Source organism: Staurois parvus, unplaced genomic scaffold (genome assembly GCF_062004578.1).
Source record: "Staurois parvus isolate SC_StPar_1 unplaced genomic scaffold, SC_StPar_1.0 ptg001773l, whole genome shotgun sequence".
Lineage (NCBI taxonomy): Eukaryota > Metazoa > Chordata > Amphibia > Anura > Ranidae > Staurois > Staurois parvus.
The window spans coordinates 84896-99106 of NW_028319569.1; the positions used below are offsets into that span (position 1 = coordinate 84896).

General features: G+C 51.5%; 1 protein-coding gene across 2 annotated transcripts in view; it reads right to left on the minus strand.

Annotated features, from left to right (window-relative positions):
• NBEAL2 (neurobeachin like 2) overlaps positions 1-14211 on the minus strand; it is a 135498-nt gene that overhangs the window by 34416 nt on the left and 86871 nt on the right. For both annotated transcript variants that reach the window (XM_089663812.1, XM_089663811.1), the window contains exons 25-33: positions 13901-14206; positions 12139-12288; positions 10032-10189; positions 8154-8278; positions 7555-7672; positions 6505-6662; positions 4442-4575; positions 3782-3889; positions 1381-1476 (exon numbers count right to left, since the gene is read on the minus strand). In XM_089663812.1, the coding sequence (XP_089519938.1) occupies positions 1381-1476; positions 3782-3889; positions 4442-4575; positions 6505-6662; positions 7555-7672; positions 8154-8278; positions 10032-10189; positions 12139-12288; positions 13901-14206 (1353 nt within the window). The remainder of the gene's footprint in view (positions 1-1380; positions 1477-3781; positions 3890-4441; positions 4576-6504; positions 6663-7554; positions 7673-8153; positions 8279-10031; positions 10190-12138; positions 12289-13900; positions 14207-14211) is intronic.

Below are 14211 nucleotides of genomic sequence, written 5' to 3' on the forward strand. Positions count from 1 at the left end.
GTATTCTCAATGAGGTCTAAAGAAAGATTTACATAGAGGAATCAGGACCTCCTTCCTCCTGCTGGTGACCCTTCAGTGATCTCAAAATCTATATAGAGGAATCAGGACCTCCGTCCTCCCTCCAGTGACCCCTTTAGTGATATAAAGATCTATATAAAAGAATCAGGATCTCCTTCCTCCTGCCGGTGACCCCTCTAGTGATAGGATCTATATAGAGGAATCAGGACCTCCTTCCTCCCCCCGGTGACCCCTCTAGTGATAGGATCTATATAGAGGAATCTGGACCTCCTTCCTCCTGCCGGTGACCCCTCTAGTGATAGGATCTATATAGAGGAATCAGGACCTCCTTCCTCCTGCCGGTGACCCCTCTAGTGATAGGATCTATATAGAGGAATCGGGACCTCCTTCCTCCTGCCGGTGATCCCTCTAGTGATAGGATCTATATAGAGGAATCAGGACCTCCTTCCTCCTGCCGGTGACCCCTCTAGTGATATATAGATCTATATAGAGGAATCAGGACCTCCTTCCTCCCCCCGGTGACCCCTCTAGTGATAGGATCTATATAGAGGAATCAGGACCTCCTTCCTCCCCCCGGTGACCCCTCTAGTGATAGGATCTATATAGAGGAATCAGGACCTCCTTCCTCCCCCCGGTGACCCCTCTAGTGATAGGATCTATATAGAGGAATCTGGACCGCCTTCCTCCCGCCGGTGACCCCTCTAGTGATAGGATCTATATAGAGGAATCGGGACCTCCTTCCTCCTGCCGGTGACCCCTCTAGTGATATAAAGATCTATATATAGAGGAATCGGGACCTCCTTCCTCCTGCCGGTGACCCCTCTAGTGATAGGATCTATATAGAGGAATCAGGACCTCCTTCCTCCTGCCGGTGACCCCTCTAGTGATAGGATCTATATAGAGGAATCAGGACCTCCTTCCTCCTGCCGGTGATCCCTCTAGTGATAGGATCTATATAGAGGAATCAGGACCTCCTTCCTCCTGCCGGTGACCCCTCTAGTGATATAAAGATCTATATAGAGGAATCGGGACCTCCTTCCTCCTGCCGGTGACCCCTCTAGTGATATAAAGATCTATATAGAGGAATCAGGACCTCCTTCCTCCTCCATGCTGAATGTAAACAGTGCAAAGGGGAAAAAAATGTCACCGGGCGCAGGTTATAATTGCAGTGCAGCTCCATGTCCCTGGGAATATGAAAGGGCCAACACCTTTTATCGAAGTAATCACTGAAATGGAATTCATGTATGTTTCCTACTTCATTCCATTTGTATAAAGAAAGAAAAAAGGTCCAATTAATCGACATGGTCAGGCAAAAGAAGGGCCAAAGAACAAACAGGATGGGGCTCTCTGTGTGACACTCACCACCGGGTACTGCGACAGATCGTTATAGGTCCTCCCGGCGATTGTATTCAGTTGCATCAGGTACTCGAAGTTCGAGATCTCCCTAAACACCCATTTCTGGGGGACGAGAAGAAAGTCAAAAACGTCAAATTCCAACCCAAGAAAAGTACTCAACATTCTGAATGGGCAAAAGTACACCGAAACCTGCCAAATAAAGACTTGGTATACAATTGGCACATCGAAAATGAACTTGTAAAATAAAATGTATTCTTGTCACCCAACTAGAATATATAGAGAGATAACCATCTGGGGAAAAGATCTATGAGAAAAACAACAGATACTCTAGATCAGCCTTTCCTAATCTTTTACCTGAAGGAACCCCTAAAATAATTTCCACTGACCCCCAATGTAAGGGACATTCTTCCCACTGACCCCCCAATGTAAGGGACATTCTTCCCACTGACCACCAATGTAAGGGACATTCTTCCCACTGACCCCCCAATGTAAGGGACATTCTTCCCACTGACCGCCAATGTAAGGGACATTCTTCCCACTGACCGCCAATGTAAGGGACATTCTTCCCACTGACCCCCAATGTAAGGGACATTCTTCCCACTGACCCCCAATGTAAGGGACATTCTTCCCACTGACCCCCAATGTAAGGGACATTCTTCCCACTGACCCCCAATGTAAGGGACATTCTTCCCACTGACCCCCAATGTAAGGGACATTCTTCCCACTGACCCCCAATGTAAGGGACATTCTTCCCACTGACCCCCAATGTAAGGGACATTCTTCCCACTGATCACCAATGTAAGGGACATTCTTCCCACTGACCCCCAATGTAAGGGACATTCTTCCCACTGACCCCCCAATGTAAGGGACATTCTTCCCACTGACCCCCAATGTAAGGGACATTCTTCCCACTGACCCCCAATGTAAGGGACATTCTTCCCACTGACCACCAATGTAAGGGACATTCTTCCCACTGACCCCCAATGTAAGGGACATTCTTCCCACTGACCCCCAATGTAAGGGACATTCTTCCCACTGACCCCCAATGTAAGGGACATTCTTCCCACTGATCACCAATGTAAGGGACATTCTTCCCACTGACCCCCAATGTAAGGGACATTCTTCCCACTGACCCCCAATGTAAGGGACATTCTTCCCACTGACCCCCAATGTAAGGGACATTCTTCCCACTGACCCCCAATGTAAGGGACATTCTTCCCACTGACCCCCAATGTAAGGGACATTCTTCCCACTGACCCCCAATGTAAGGGACATTCTTCCCACTGATCACCAATGTAAGGGACATTCTTCCCACTGACCCCCAATGTAAGGGACATTCTTCCCACTGACCCCCCAATGTAAGGGACATTCTTCCCACTGACCCCCAATGTAAGGGACATTCTTCCCACTGACCACCAATGTAAGGGACATTCTTCCCACTGACCCCCAATGTAAGGGACATTCTTCCCACTGACCCCCAATGTAAGGGACATTCTTCCCACTGACCACCAATGTAAGGGACATTCTTCCCACTGACCCCCAATGTAAGGGACATTCTTCCCACTGACCACCAATGTAAGGGACATTCTTCCCACTGACCCCCAATGTAAGGGACATTCTTCCCACTGACCCCCAATGTAAGAGACATTCTTCCCACTGATCACCAATGTAAGGGACATTCTTCCCACTGACCACCAATGTAAGGGACATTCTTCCCACTGACCACCAATGTAAGGGACATTCTTCCCACTGACCCCCAATGTAAGGGACATTCTTCCCACTGACCCCCAATGTAAGGGACATTCTTCCCACTGACCACCAATGTAAGGGACATTCTTCCCACTGACCCCCAATGTAAGGGACATTCTTCCCACTGACTCCCAATGTAAGGGACATTCTTCCCACTGACCCCCAATGTAAGGGACATTCTTCCCACTGACCCCCAATGTAAGGGACATTCTTCCCACTGACCCCCAATGTAAGGGGCCCTTCTCCACTGACCACCAATGTAAGGGACATTCTTCCCACTGACCCCCAATGTAAGGGACATTCTTCTCACTGACCCCCAATGTAAGGGACATTCTTCTCACTGACCCCCAATGTAAGAGACATTCTTCCCACTGACCCCCAATGTAAGGGACATTCTTCCCACTGACCCCCAATGTAAGGAGCATTCTTCCCACTGACCCCCAATGTAAGGGACATTCTTCCCACTGACCCCCAATGTAAGGGGCCCTTCTCCACTGACCCCCAATGTAAGGGACATTCTTCCCACTGACCCTCAATGTAAGGGACATTCTTCCCAATGACCCCCAATGTAAGGGACATTCTTCCCACTGACCCCCAATGCAAGGAGCATTTAATCCACATTCCCCATAGTAATGAGAGGGTGGTGAGTATCACATACCTGAGTGAGGCCCGAGGCTCTGAGAAGCTCCTGTGGAGAACGACTGCCGAACAGGAACTGGTTGGGGGGGTGTAGGCCCAGAATTCGTGAATAGACTTTGTTCCTGACCTGCAAACAAAAAAAATGACTTAATTTATAGTAAATGTTGAGTATTTAAAACATTATAATGATGAAAATTATAAAAACGTAGTAAAAAAATGTTAATAAAATTTTATTTAATAAATCCATACTTCTTTACCTAGGCTACAGTACTAAAGTGGACTTTAGAAGTGAAAATTTGTCATCTTACAGGGAACATCTAAAAATGTTCATTGTGTCCAAACACGATCTACTTATTATTGTGAATTTCTGATGAAAAGGAGCCGAGCACTTCCTGTGCCTCATAGCTGTGCATCTGCAGTGTGAGATCACCTAAGGCACTGCTTCCTCACCTGATTTGGAGAGAGATTTGGGGATGTCAGCACTGAGCTGCTCACTGTTCTCCTTGCTGGAGAGGAAGCTGTACCTGAGGACCTGCAGTGCAAGGATCTCCCTGCTTCTGCTTCACCCATTCTGTGGAGCTGACCTTCCTCCCCTTCTATCATTACCCCACCAGTCATCAGATCATCGGTCACACAGTACAGAACAAGACATTGGAAGTCCATATTGGGCAGTAAATACCTTCTTCTTAAAATTGACGAAGTAGTTGGCTTGGTCGATGAAAAAGAATTCCAGAGCGGACCTTCGGAGATTGTAGCGGCGCAGGTGGACCTCGCGGAGCTGTGAGAGCGGACGCTTAAAATCGTAACCAATTCCTGGCCGGGGGAAAAGACGGGTCAGAAATTTCCGGTACTTCCTGAACGTTCCGCTACTGTAGATTTTAAGCTTTTTTTTCTCCTTTTACTTTACACCCCGTCCTCCCTACACTCTACCCTTTTACACCCCGTCCTCCCTACACTCTACCCTTTTACACCCCGTCCTCCCTACACTCTACCCTTTTACACCCCGTCCTCCTTACACTCTACCCCTTTTACACCCCGTCCTCCCTACACTCTACCCTTTTACACCCCAACCTCCTTACACTCTACCCTTTTACACCCCGTCCTCCCTACACTCTACCCTTTTACACCCCGTCCTCCTTACACTCTACCCTTTTACACCCCAACCTCCTTACACTCTACCCTTTTACACCCAGTCCTCCTTACACTCTACCCCTTTTACACCCCGTCCTCCTTACACTCTACCCTTTTACACCCCAACCTCCTTACACTCTACCCTTTTACACCCCGTCCTCCTTACACTCTACCCTTTTACACCCAGTCCTCCTTACACTCTACCCCTTTTACACCCCGTCCTCCTTACACTCTACCCTTTTACACCCCAACCTCCTTACACTCTACCCTTTTACACCCCGTCCTCCCTACACTCTACCCTTTTACACCCCAACCTCCTTACACTCTACCCTTTTACACCCCGTCCTCCTTACACTCTACCCTTTTACACCCCGTCCTCCTTACACTCTACCCCTTTTACACCCCGTCCTCCTTACACTCTACCCTTTTACACCCCAACCTCCTTACGCTCTACCCCTTTTACACCCCGTCCTCCTTACACTCTACCCCTTTTACACCCCAACCTCCTTACATTCTGTCCTTCTTGCACCCCATCCTCTTTACACCCTAACCTCTTTAAAACTAGTCCTTTTTACACCCCATCCTCCGTGCACTACAACCTCTTTACACTCTACCCTTCTTGCACCGTGTTCTCTTTGCACCCCAAACTCTTTACACTCTACCCTCTTTGCACCCTGTCCTTTTTACACCCCATCCTCCTTGCACCCAGTGCTCCTTAGACCCCAACCACTTTACACCCAGTCCCTTTTACACCCCACCCGCCTTGCGCCCAAACCTCTTTACACTCTATTGTCCTTGCAACTCAATCCCTTTACACTCTGCCCTCTTTACACCCCATCCTACATGCACCCCAACCTCTTTACACCCATTCCTTTTTACACCCCACCCGCCTTGTACCCCCAACTTCTTTACACTGCACCCTCTTTACACCTAGTCCTTTTTACACCCTAACCTCTTTACACTCTACCCCCCCTTGCGCCCCAACTGTTTTACACCCCATCCTCTTTTCACTCTACCCTCCTTGGATCTGACCTTCCTTGCACCCCGACCTCTTTACACTCTACCCTCCATACATCCCATCCTCCTCACACCCCATCCTCTTTTCAGTCCAACCTCTTTACACTCTACCCTCCTTGCACCCCAAACTCTTTACAATCTACCCTTCTTGCACCCCAACCTCTTTACACTCTACCCTCCGTACATCCCATCCTCCCTACACCCCAACCTCTTTACACTCTACCCTTGCACCCCAACCTTTTTATACCCCATCCTCTTCACTCTACCCTTCTTGGACCCAATCCTCCTTGCACCCCGACCTCTTTACACTCTACCCTCTGTACATCCCATCCTCCTTACACCCCATTCTCTTTACACTCGATGCTCCTTGGACCCCATCCTCCTTTCACCCTTGTCCCCCTTGCACTCTTTCATCTTTATACTCTGTAACCTTTACACGTTGTACACTCTCTGTAGACCCATCATGGAGAATGGACACTGATATTTGCCCGTTATGACAAGGGCCCTGGGTTCCTCTTATGTTTGGTTCCAAGTGGACCAATCTCCTAGGAAATAATAGGACAGGCTGAGAACTGCAGCAGAGCCGGGTCTCACCCTCCTCGGTCTCCTCCTTCTCACTGCTCAGGTCGTAGAAGTAAATGTGCTGTGTGGTGACCTCCAGCCTCCCGGGAATGACGTCCACGACGGTGATCAGCTCGCAGTCCTCCGAAATCACCAACTTCTCCTTCTGGTTGGGCTCTTTGGTCTCCTCGCTGCAAGAGGCAGGAGAGATGGTCATAAGGACCCGCCATCATGCAGTCTGAGGCGGGAAAAATTCTTGGTTTCCAACCACCTCCCACCAAATGGCGCTCATCCCCAACCATGGTGGACAGGAACAAGAGATGTAGAACGTCTGACATTGGAACGTAGAAAGAGCCAACTTGGGCATGGCTGGCCGCGTGTTCTCCCTTCCTCCCAGCTCTGATCCTCCCCACCTCAGAATCTCATTTCCCAGCTACAAAACAGATGTTCTCACTCCACAGCGAGGTCTCCCAGCCACAATTCCCACTCAGTTCCTATCTACTTGGGAATTTTGGTCCACCATTTGTGTTCCCCTGGGGGAACCCCTCAGAATGGGCACAGCAGGTGTACAGACAGGGGAACTCAGCACAGGGATGGTGGGAACCCCACATAATGGGCACAGCAGGTGTACAGACCACGGAACTCGGCACAGGGATGGTGGGAACCCCTCATAATGGGCACAGCAGGTGTACAGACCACGGAACTCGGCACAGGGATGGTGGGAACCCCTCATAATGGGCACAGCAGGTGTACAGACCGGGGAACTTGGCACAGGGATGGTGGGAACCCCTCATAATGGGCGCAGCACGTGTACAAACCCGGGAACTCAGCACAGGGATGGTGGGAACTACTCATAATGAGCACAGTGGGTGTACAGACCCGGGAACTCAGCACAGGGATGATGGGAATCCCTCATAATGGGCACAGCGGGTGCACAGACCCGGGAACTCGGCACAGGGATGGTGGGAACCCCTCTTAATGGGCACAGCAGGTATACAGACCCAGGAACTCAGCACAGGGACGGTGGGAACCCCTCATAATGGACACAGCATGTGTACAGAGCCAGGAAATTTCAGGTCTTACTGATAAATGTTCATCAAATCTTCATCGGCCAGCTGGTCGTCCTCCATCTCGTTCACCTTCGCCTCCTTGGCCACAGCGAGCGGGAATGAATCGGTGAGGGTCTGACTCTGATCGGTACCTGGACAGGAGGAGACCAGACAACACCCTCAGACTCTCCACTCCCATGTCCCTCAACCAGAACCACCATCCACGCCCCACCCAGAACCGCCATCCGCGCCCCACCCAGAACCGCCTTCCGCCCCCCTACCCCCCAGAACCGCCATCCGCGCCCCACCCCAGAACCACCATCCGCCCCCCTACCCCCCAGAACCGCCATCCGCGCCCCACCCCAGAACCGCCATCCGCGCCCCACCCCAGAACCGCCATTCGCGCCCCACCCCAGAACCGCCATTCGCGCCCCACCCCAGAACCGCCATCCGCCTCCCTACCCCAGAACCGCCATCCGCCTCCCTACCCCCCAGAACCGCCATCCGCGCCCCACCCCCCAGAACCGCCATCCGCGCCCTACCCCAGAATCGCCATCCGCGCCCCACCCAGAACCGCCATCCGCGCCCCACCCAGAACCGCCATCCGCGCCCCCGCCAAAACTGCGGACTCACCTAGGTTATCGCGGAGTGCGCTGGCTTCTGCGTGAGCGTCAAAGTTGTAATTTGGCACCAATTTCAGCCGCATTCTGGAATAGGTCTCCGCACTGGACAGCTTCCATCGAACCTCCGCCGGGCTCCTGACACGTGGAGAAGGCAAGAAAAATCCTTAGAAAACCTAAACCCATTTTCATGGGAGGGAAGGGGTGGGGCCTGGGACAGTAAGGCTGGGGAGGTAAAGGGTGGGGCCTGGGACAGAAAGGGGTGGGGCCTGGGACAGAAAGGGGTGGGGCCTGGGACAGTCAGGCTGGGGGGAAAGGGGGTGGGGTCAGGGAGGAAAGGGCTGGGGCCAGGGACCGTCAGGCTAGGGAGGAATGGGGTGGGGCCGGGGACCGTCAGGCTGGGGAGGAAAGGGGTGGGGCCGGGGAGGAAAGGGGTGGGGCCGGGGACAGTCGGGCCGGGGAGGAAAGGGGTGGGGCCGGGGACAGTCGGGCCGGGGAGGAAAGGGGTGGGGCCGGGGACAGTCGGGCCGGGGAGGAAAGGGGTGGGGCCGGGGACAGTCGGGCCGGGGAGGAAAGGGGTGGGGCCGGGGAGGAAAGGGGTGGGGCCGGGGACAGTCGGAAGGGGGCCGGGGACAGTCGGGCCGGGAAGGAAAGGGGTGGGACCGGGGACAGTCGGGCCGGGGAGGAAAGGGGTGGGGCCGGGGACAGTCGGGCCGGGGAGGAAAGGGGTGGGGCTGGGGAGGAAAGGGGTGGGGCCGGGGAGGAAAGGGGTGGGGCCGGGGGGGGTGGGGCCGGGGAGGAAAGGGGTGGGGCCGGGGACAGTCGGGCCGGGGAGGAAAGGGGTGGGGCCGGGGACAGTCGGGCCGGGGAGGAAAGGGGTGGGGCCGGGGAGGAAAGGGGTGGGGCCAGGGAGGAAAGGGGTGGGTCCAGGGACAGTTGGGCCGGGGAGGAAAGGGGTGGGGCCGGGGAGGAAAGGGGTGGGGCCAGGGACAGTCGGGCCGGGGAGGAAAGGGGTGGGGCCAGGGACAGTCGGGCCGGGGAGGAAAGGGGTGGGGCCAGGGACAGTCGGGCCGGGGAGGAAAGGGGTGGGGCCAGGGACAGTCGGGCCGGGGAGGAAAGGGGTGGGGCCAGGGACAGTCGGGCTGGGGAGGAAAGGGGTGGAGTTGGGGAGGAAAGGGGTAGGCCAGGGACAGTCAGGCTGGGGAAGAAAGGGGTGGGGCCAGGGACAGTCAGGCTGGGGAAGAAAGGGGTGGGGCCAGGGACAGTCAGGCTGGGGAGGAACGAGCTAGATGATGTCGGACGTCCTCCAGCCAGGAAATGAGGCGGAGCTCTATCTGACTTGCTGCGGCTTCTAATGCATATTGTGAGAAGCTCCCAGTGTGCGGTGACATCAGAGGAAGCCGTTCCAGTCAGGGGGAGGAGCCGGTAGAACTGCAGATTTAAGGGGGAGAAGCAACTTTTCTCCTAAGAGCCATAACCTCAGAGGTCAGCTGCTTCCTCAATTGATGATTTATTTATTTTTTAAAGGTGCAGGCCCATCCGATTTCCCTGCTTGGAGATTCACTGATCTGGAACAAGCATGTAACCAGTGAAGGAAAAGCTCCGAGTGTCTGCCCCGCATTGCTAGTTCCAGGACAGAAGCCCGGATGACTGACACTCCCAGAGCTTGCACCTTCAAAAGCCAAATCAGCGACAATAGCTGCCAATCGCCGTTCTCCTCCTGCCAAGGAGCTCAATACTCTACAATGGGGCTGGAGCATCACTTTGTCATTTATCTGGGACCCCGAAATGTGCCGAAAAGGGACCTCAATCCTGAGACAAAAGATGTGACGGTAGGACTCCTCCCTCAGCACTCAATACGTGCCCCCCCCCCCCCCCCGCCCCCACTTACCGATCGGCCCAGGCCCCGCGCGGACAGGTCAGCAGGCGCAGCACAGACTTCCATTGTCTCAGGACCGTGTTGTGGTGGCTGTTGATCTGTTTCAGCACGCTGTTATATCGCACGTTCTCCCGCAAGATCCTCTTCAGAACCGGCTCCAGGATCAGCTCCTATAACACAAGAAAATCCATTCACGCCGGTCAGAATCTTCAGAACCCAGGATGGGAATTCGCGGGTTTTACTACCAAAGTCCAGATTTCAAATTCAGTGAAATGTTGGTACCTAGCAGGGATTTGGATAGGTCCTAAGTACTGAGGTCCCTATACCAATATTGGTGGCAACATACCCATACCTATTGAGGTACTTTATTTATCACTCTCATTATATAGATCTACTGTATTTTGTAGGTTAGACTATCCCTACAATGGACCAGCCCTAGGTTAGACACTCCCTACAATGGACCAGCCCTAGGTTAGACTATCCCTACAATGGACCAGCCCTAGGTTAGACTATCCCTACAATGGACCAGTCCTAGGTTAGACTATCCCTACAATGGACCAGTCCTAGGTTAGACTATCCCTACAATGGACCAGTCCTAGGTTAGACTATCCCTACAATGGACCAGCCCTAGGTTAGACTATCCCTACAATGGACCAGTCCTAGGTTAGACTATCCCTACAATGGACCAGCCCTAGGTTAGACTATCCCTACAATGGACCAGCCCTAGGTTAGACTATCCCTACAATGGACCAGCCCTAGGTTAGACTATCCCTACAAAGGACCAGCCCTAGGGTGGACTATCCCTACAATGGACCAGCCCTAGGTTAGACTATCCCTACAATGGACCAGCCCTAGGTTAGACTATCCCTACAATGCACAAGCCCTAGGTTAGACTATCCCTACAATGGACCAGCCCTAGGTTAGACTATCCCTACAATGGACCAGTCCTAGGTTAGACTATCCCTACAATGGACCAGTCCTAGGTTAGACTATCCCTACAATGGACCAGTCCTAGGTTAGACTATCCCTACAATGGACCAGCCCTAGGTTAGACTATCCCTACAATGGACCAGTCCTAGGTTAGACTATCCCTACAATGGACCAGCCCTAGGTTAGACTATCCCTACAATGGACCAGCCCTAGGTTAGACTATCCCTACAATGGACCAGTCCTAGGTTAGACTATCCCTACAATGGACCAGCCCTAGGTTAGACTATCCCTACAATGGACCAGCCCTAGGTTAGACTATCCCTACAATGGACCAGCCCTAGGTTAGACTATCCCTACAATGGACCAACCCTAGGGTGGACTATCCCTACAATGGACCAGCCCTAGGTTAGACTATCCCTACAATGGACCAACCCTAGGTTAGATTATCCCTACAATGGACCAGCCCTAGGTTAGACTATCCCTACAATGGACCAGTCCCTAGGTTAGACTATCCCTACAATGGACCAGTCCTAGGTTAGACTATCCCTACAATGGACCAGTCCTAGGTTAGACTATCCCTACAATGGACCAGTCCTAGGTTAGACTATCCCTACAATGGACCAGCCCTAGGTTAGACTATCCCTACAATGGACCAGCCCTAGGTTAGACACTCCCTACAATGGACCAGCCCTAGGTTAGACTATCCCTACAATGGACCAGCCCTAGGTTAGATTATCCCTACAATGGACCAGCCCCTAGGTTAGACTATCCCTACAATGGACCAGCCCTAGGTTAGACTATCCCTACAATGGACCAGTCCTAGGTTAGACTATCCCTACAATGGACCAGTCCTAGGTTAGACTATCCCTACAATGGACCAGTCCTAGGTTAGACACTCCCTACAATGGACCAACCCTAGGTTAGACACTCCCTACAATGGACCAACCCTAGGTTAGATTATCCCTACAATGGACCAGCGATAGGTTAGACACTCCCTACAATGGACCAACCCTAGGTTAGACTATCCCTACAATGGACCAACCCTAGGTTAGACACTCCCTACAATGGACCAACCCTAGGTTAGACTATCGCTATAAATAAATAAATAAATTTACTTCATAAAAGAACATAATGGGCTCCAAAAAAAAAAATAAGGAAAATAAAAAAAAACGAACGCCAATCCTCTTACCTTAAATTTGTCTCTGCTCTCTCCCTTCTCGGTCTCCCTTCTTAACGAGCTGCTCATAAGTGCATCGTAGCACGAGTTCCAGAAGGAGGACATCTGGTTGTGACTCTTCGCAAATGTGTCCTTCTCAAACTGCTCCATGGTGGGCTGGACCTGAGGAGAGGGGTCAAACCTGTGATATCAGAAGGGTCCAATCACAATGCTCCAATGTAAGGCGGGAAACGAAGCCAAAAGACAAATACAAGAGGGAAAAGAAAAAGAGGGAAAAGCAAAAAAAAAAAAAGGAAAAAAAAAAAAAGAACAATTTGGGAAAAGGAGAAAAAAATAAGGAAGGGTATAAAGAAAGCAATGGAATGTAAGCAAAAATAAAATAAAATATATAAATGACAGCAGAGAAGAAACTAGGGAGACTAACTCTAGAACAGACCATCCCTTTGGTAGAGAAGCCCCATGGTAAACCAGTCCTAGGGTGGGTAGACTATCCATCCCTGTGATGGACCAGCCCTAGGTTAGACTATCCCTACTATGGGCCAGCCCTAGGTTAGACTATCTCTACTATGGACCAGTCCTAGGTTAGACTATCCCTACAATGGACCAGCCTTAGGTTAGACTAGTTCTACTATGGACCAGTCCTAGGTTAGACTATCCCTACAATGGACCAGCCTTAGGTTAGACTAGTTCTACTATGGACCAGTCCTAGGTTGGACTAGTTCTAATATGGACCAGTCCTAGGTTGGACTAGTTCTACTATGGACCAGTCCTAGGTTGGACTAGTTCTAATATGGACCAGTCCTAGGTTGGACTAGTTCTACTATGGACCAGCCCTAGGTTTGACTATCCCTACAATGGACCAGCACTAGGTTAGACTAGTTCTACTACGGACAAGTCCTAGGTTGGACTAGTTCTACTATGGACCAGCCCTAAGTTAGACTAGGTCTACTATGGATCAGTCCTAGGTTAGACTATCCCGAATATGGACCAGCCCTAGATTAGACTAGTTCTACTATGGATCAGTCCTAGGTTAGACTATCCCGAATATGGACCAGCCCTAGATTAGATTATCCCAACTATGGACCAGCCCTAGGTTAGACTAGTTCTACTACGGACAAGTCCTAGGTTGGACTAGTTCTACTATGGACCAGCCCTAAGTTAGACTAGGTCTACTATGGACCAGCCCTAGGTTAGATTATCCCAACTATGGACCAGCCCTAGGTTAGACTAGTTCTACTACGGACAAGTCCTAGGTTGGACAAGTTCTACTATGGACCAGCCCTAAGTTAGACTAGTTCTACTATGGACCAGCCCTAGGTTAGACTAGGTCTACTATGGACCAGCCCTAGGTTAGACTAGGTCTACTTTGGACCAGCCCTAGGTTAGACTAGGTCTACTTTGGACCAGCCCTAGGTTGGACTAGGTCTACTTTGGACCAGCCCTAGGTTAGACTAGGTCTACTTTGGACCAGCCCTAGGTTAGACTAGGTCTACTTTGGACCAGCCCTAGGTTGGACTAGGTCTACTTTGGACCAGCCCTAGGTTGGACTAGTGCTACTATGGATCAGCCCTAGGTTAGATTATTCCAACTATGGACCATCCCTACTGTTGACCAGCCTTACTGTAGGCCAGCACTAGGGTATACTAGCATGGAGGAGAAATTAGAAAGGAGATGAAAGTAAACTGAAGCTGAAAAAAAAGAAAAACATAATAAAAACATGATAGAACATCTGTTGGGGTCACATGCTTCCCATGCAATGAATAAGTGCCCTTACATGTTTCTCAATGAAGAGCCCCCACTCAGTGGTGGTGCAGAAACTCTGGAAATCCTCATAGAAGGTGGGGCTTCCATTGGTAGGCGGCAGAGATGGCAAATATTGCTGCAGCTGTAGTAGCTCGAAGCACTGGTCCATCAACGTGCGGATAATGGGCACCAGGCAGGAGAAGGTCTCTGTCTTGGCGTTAAGGGATTTCAGGAGTGGAGTCTGCAGGTTCCCCAGCAGGAAACAGGCCTCTTCCTTCTTCAGCGAGGTGGCACTTTGGAGGAGATTGTGCAGCTTTACATAGGCTGACGAATGCATCTAAT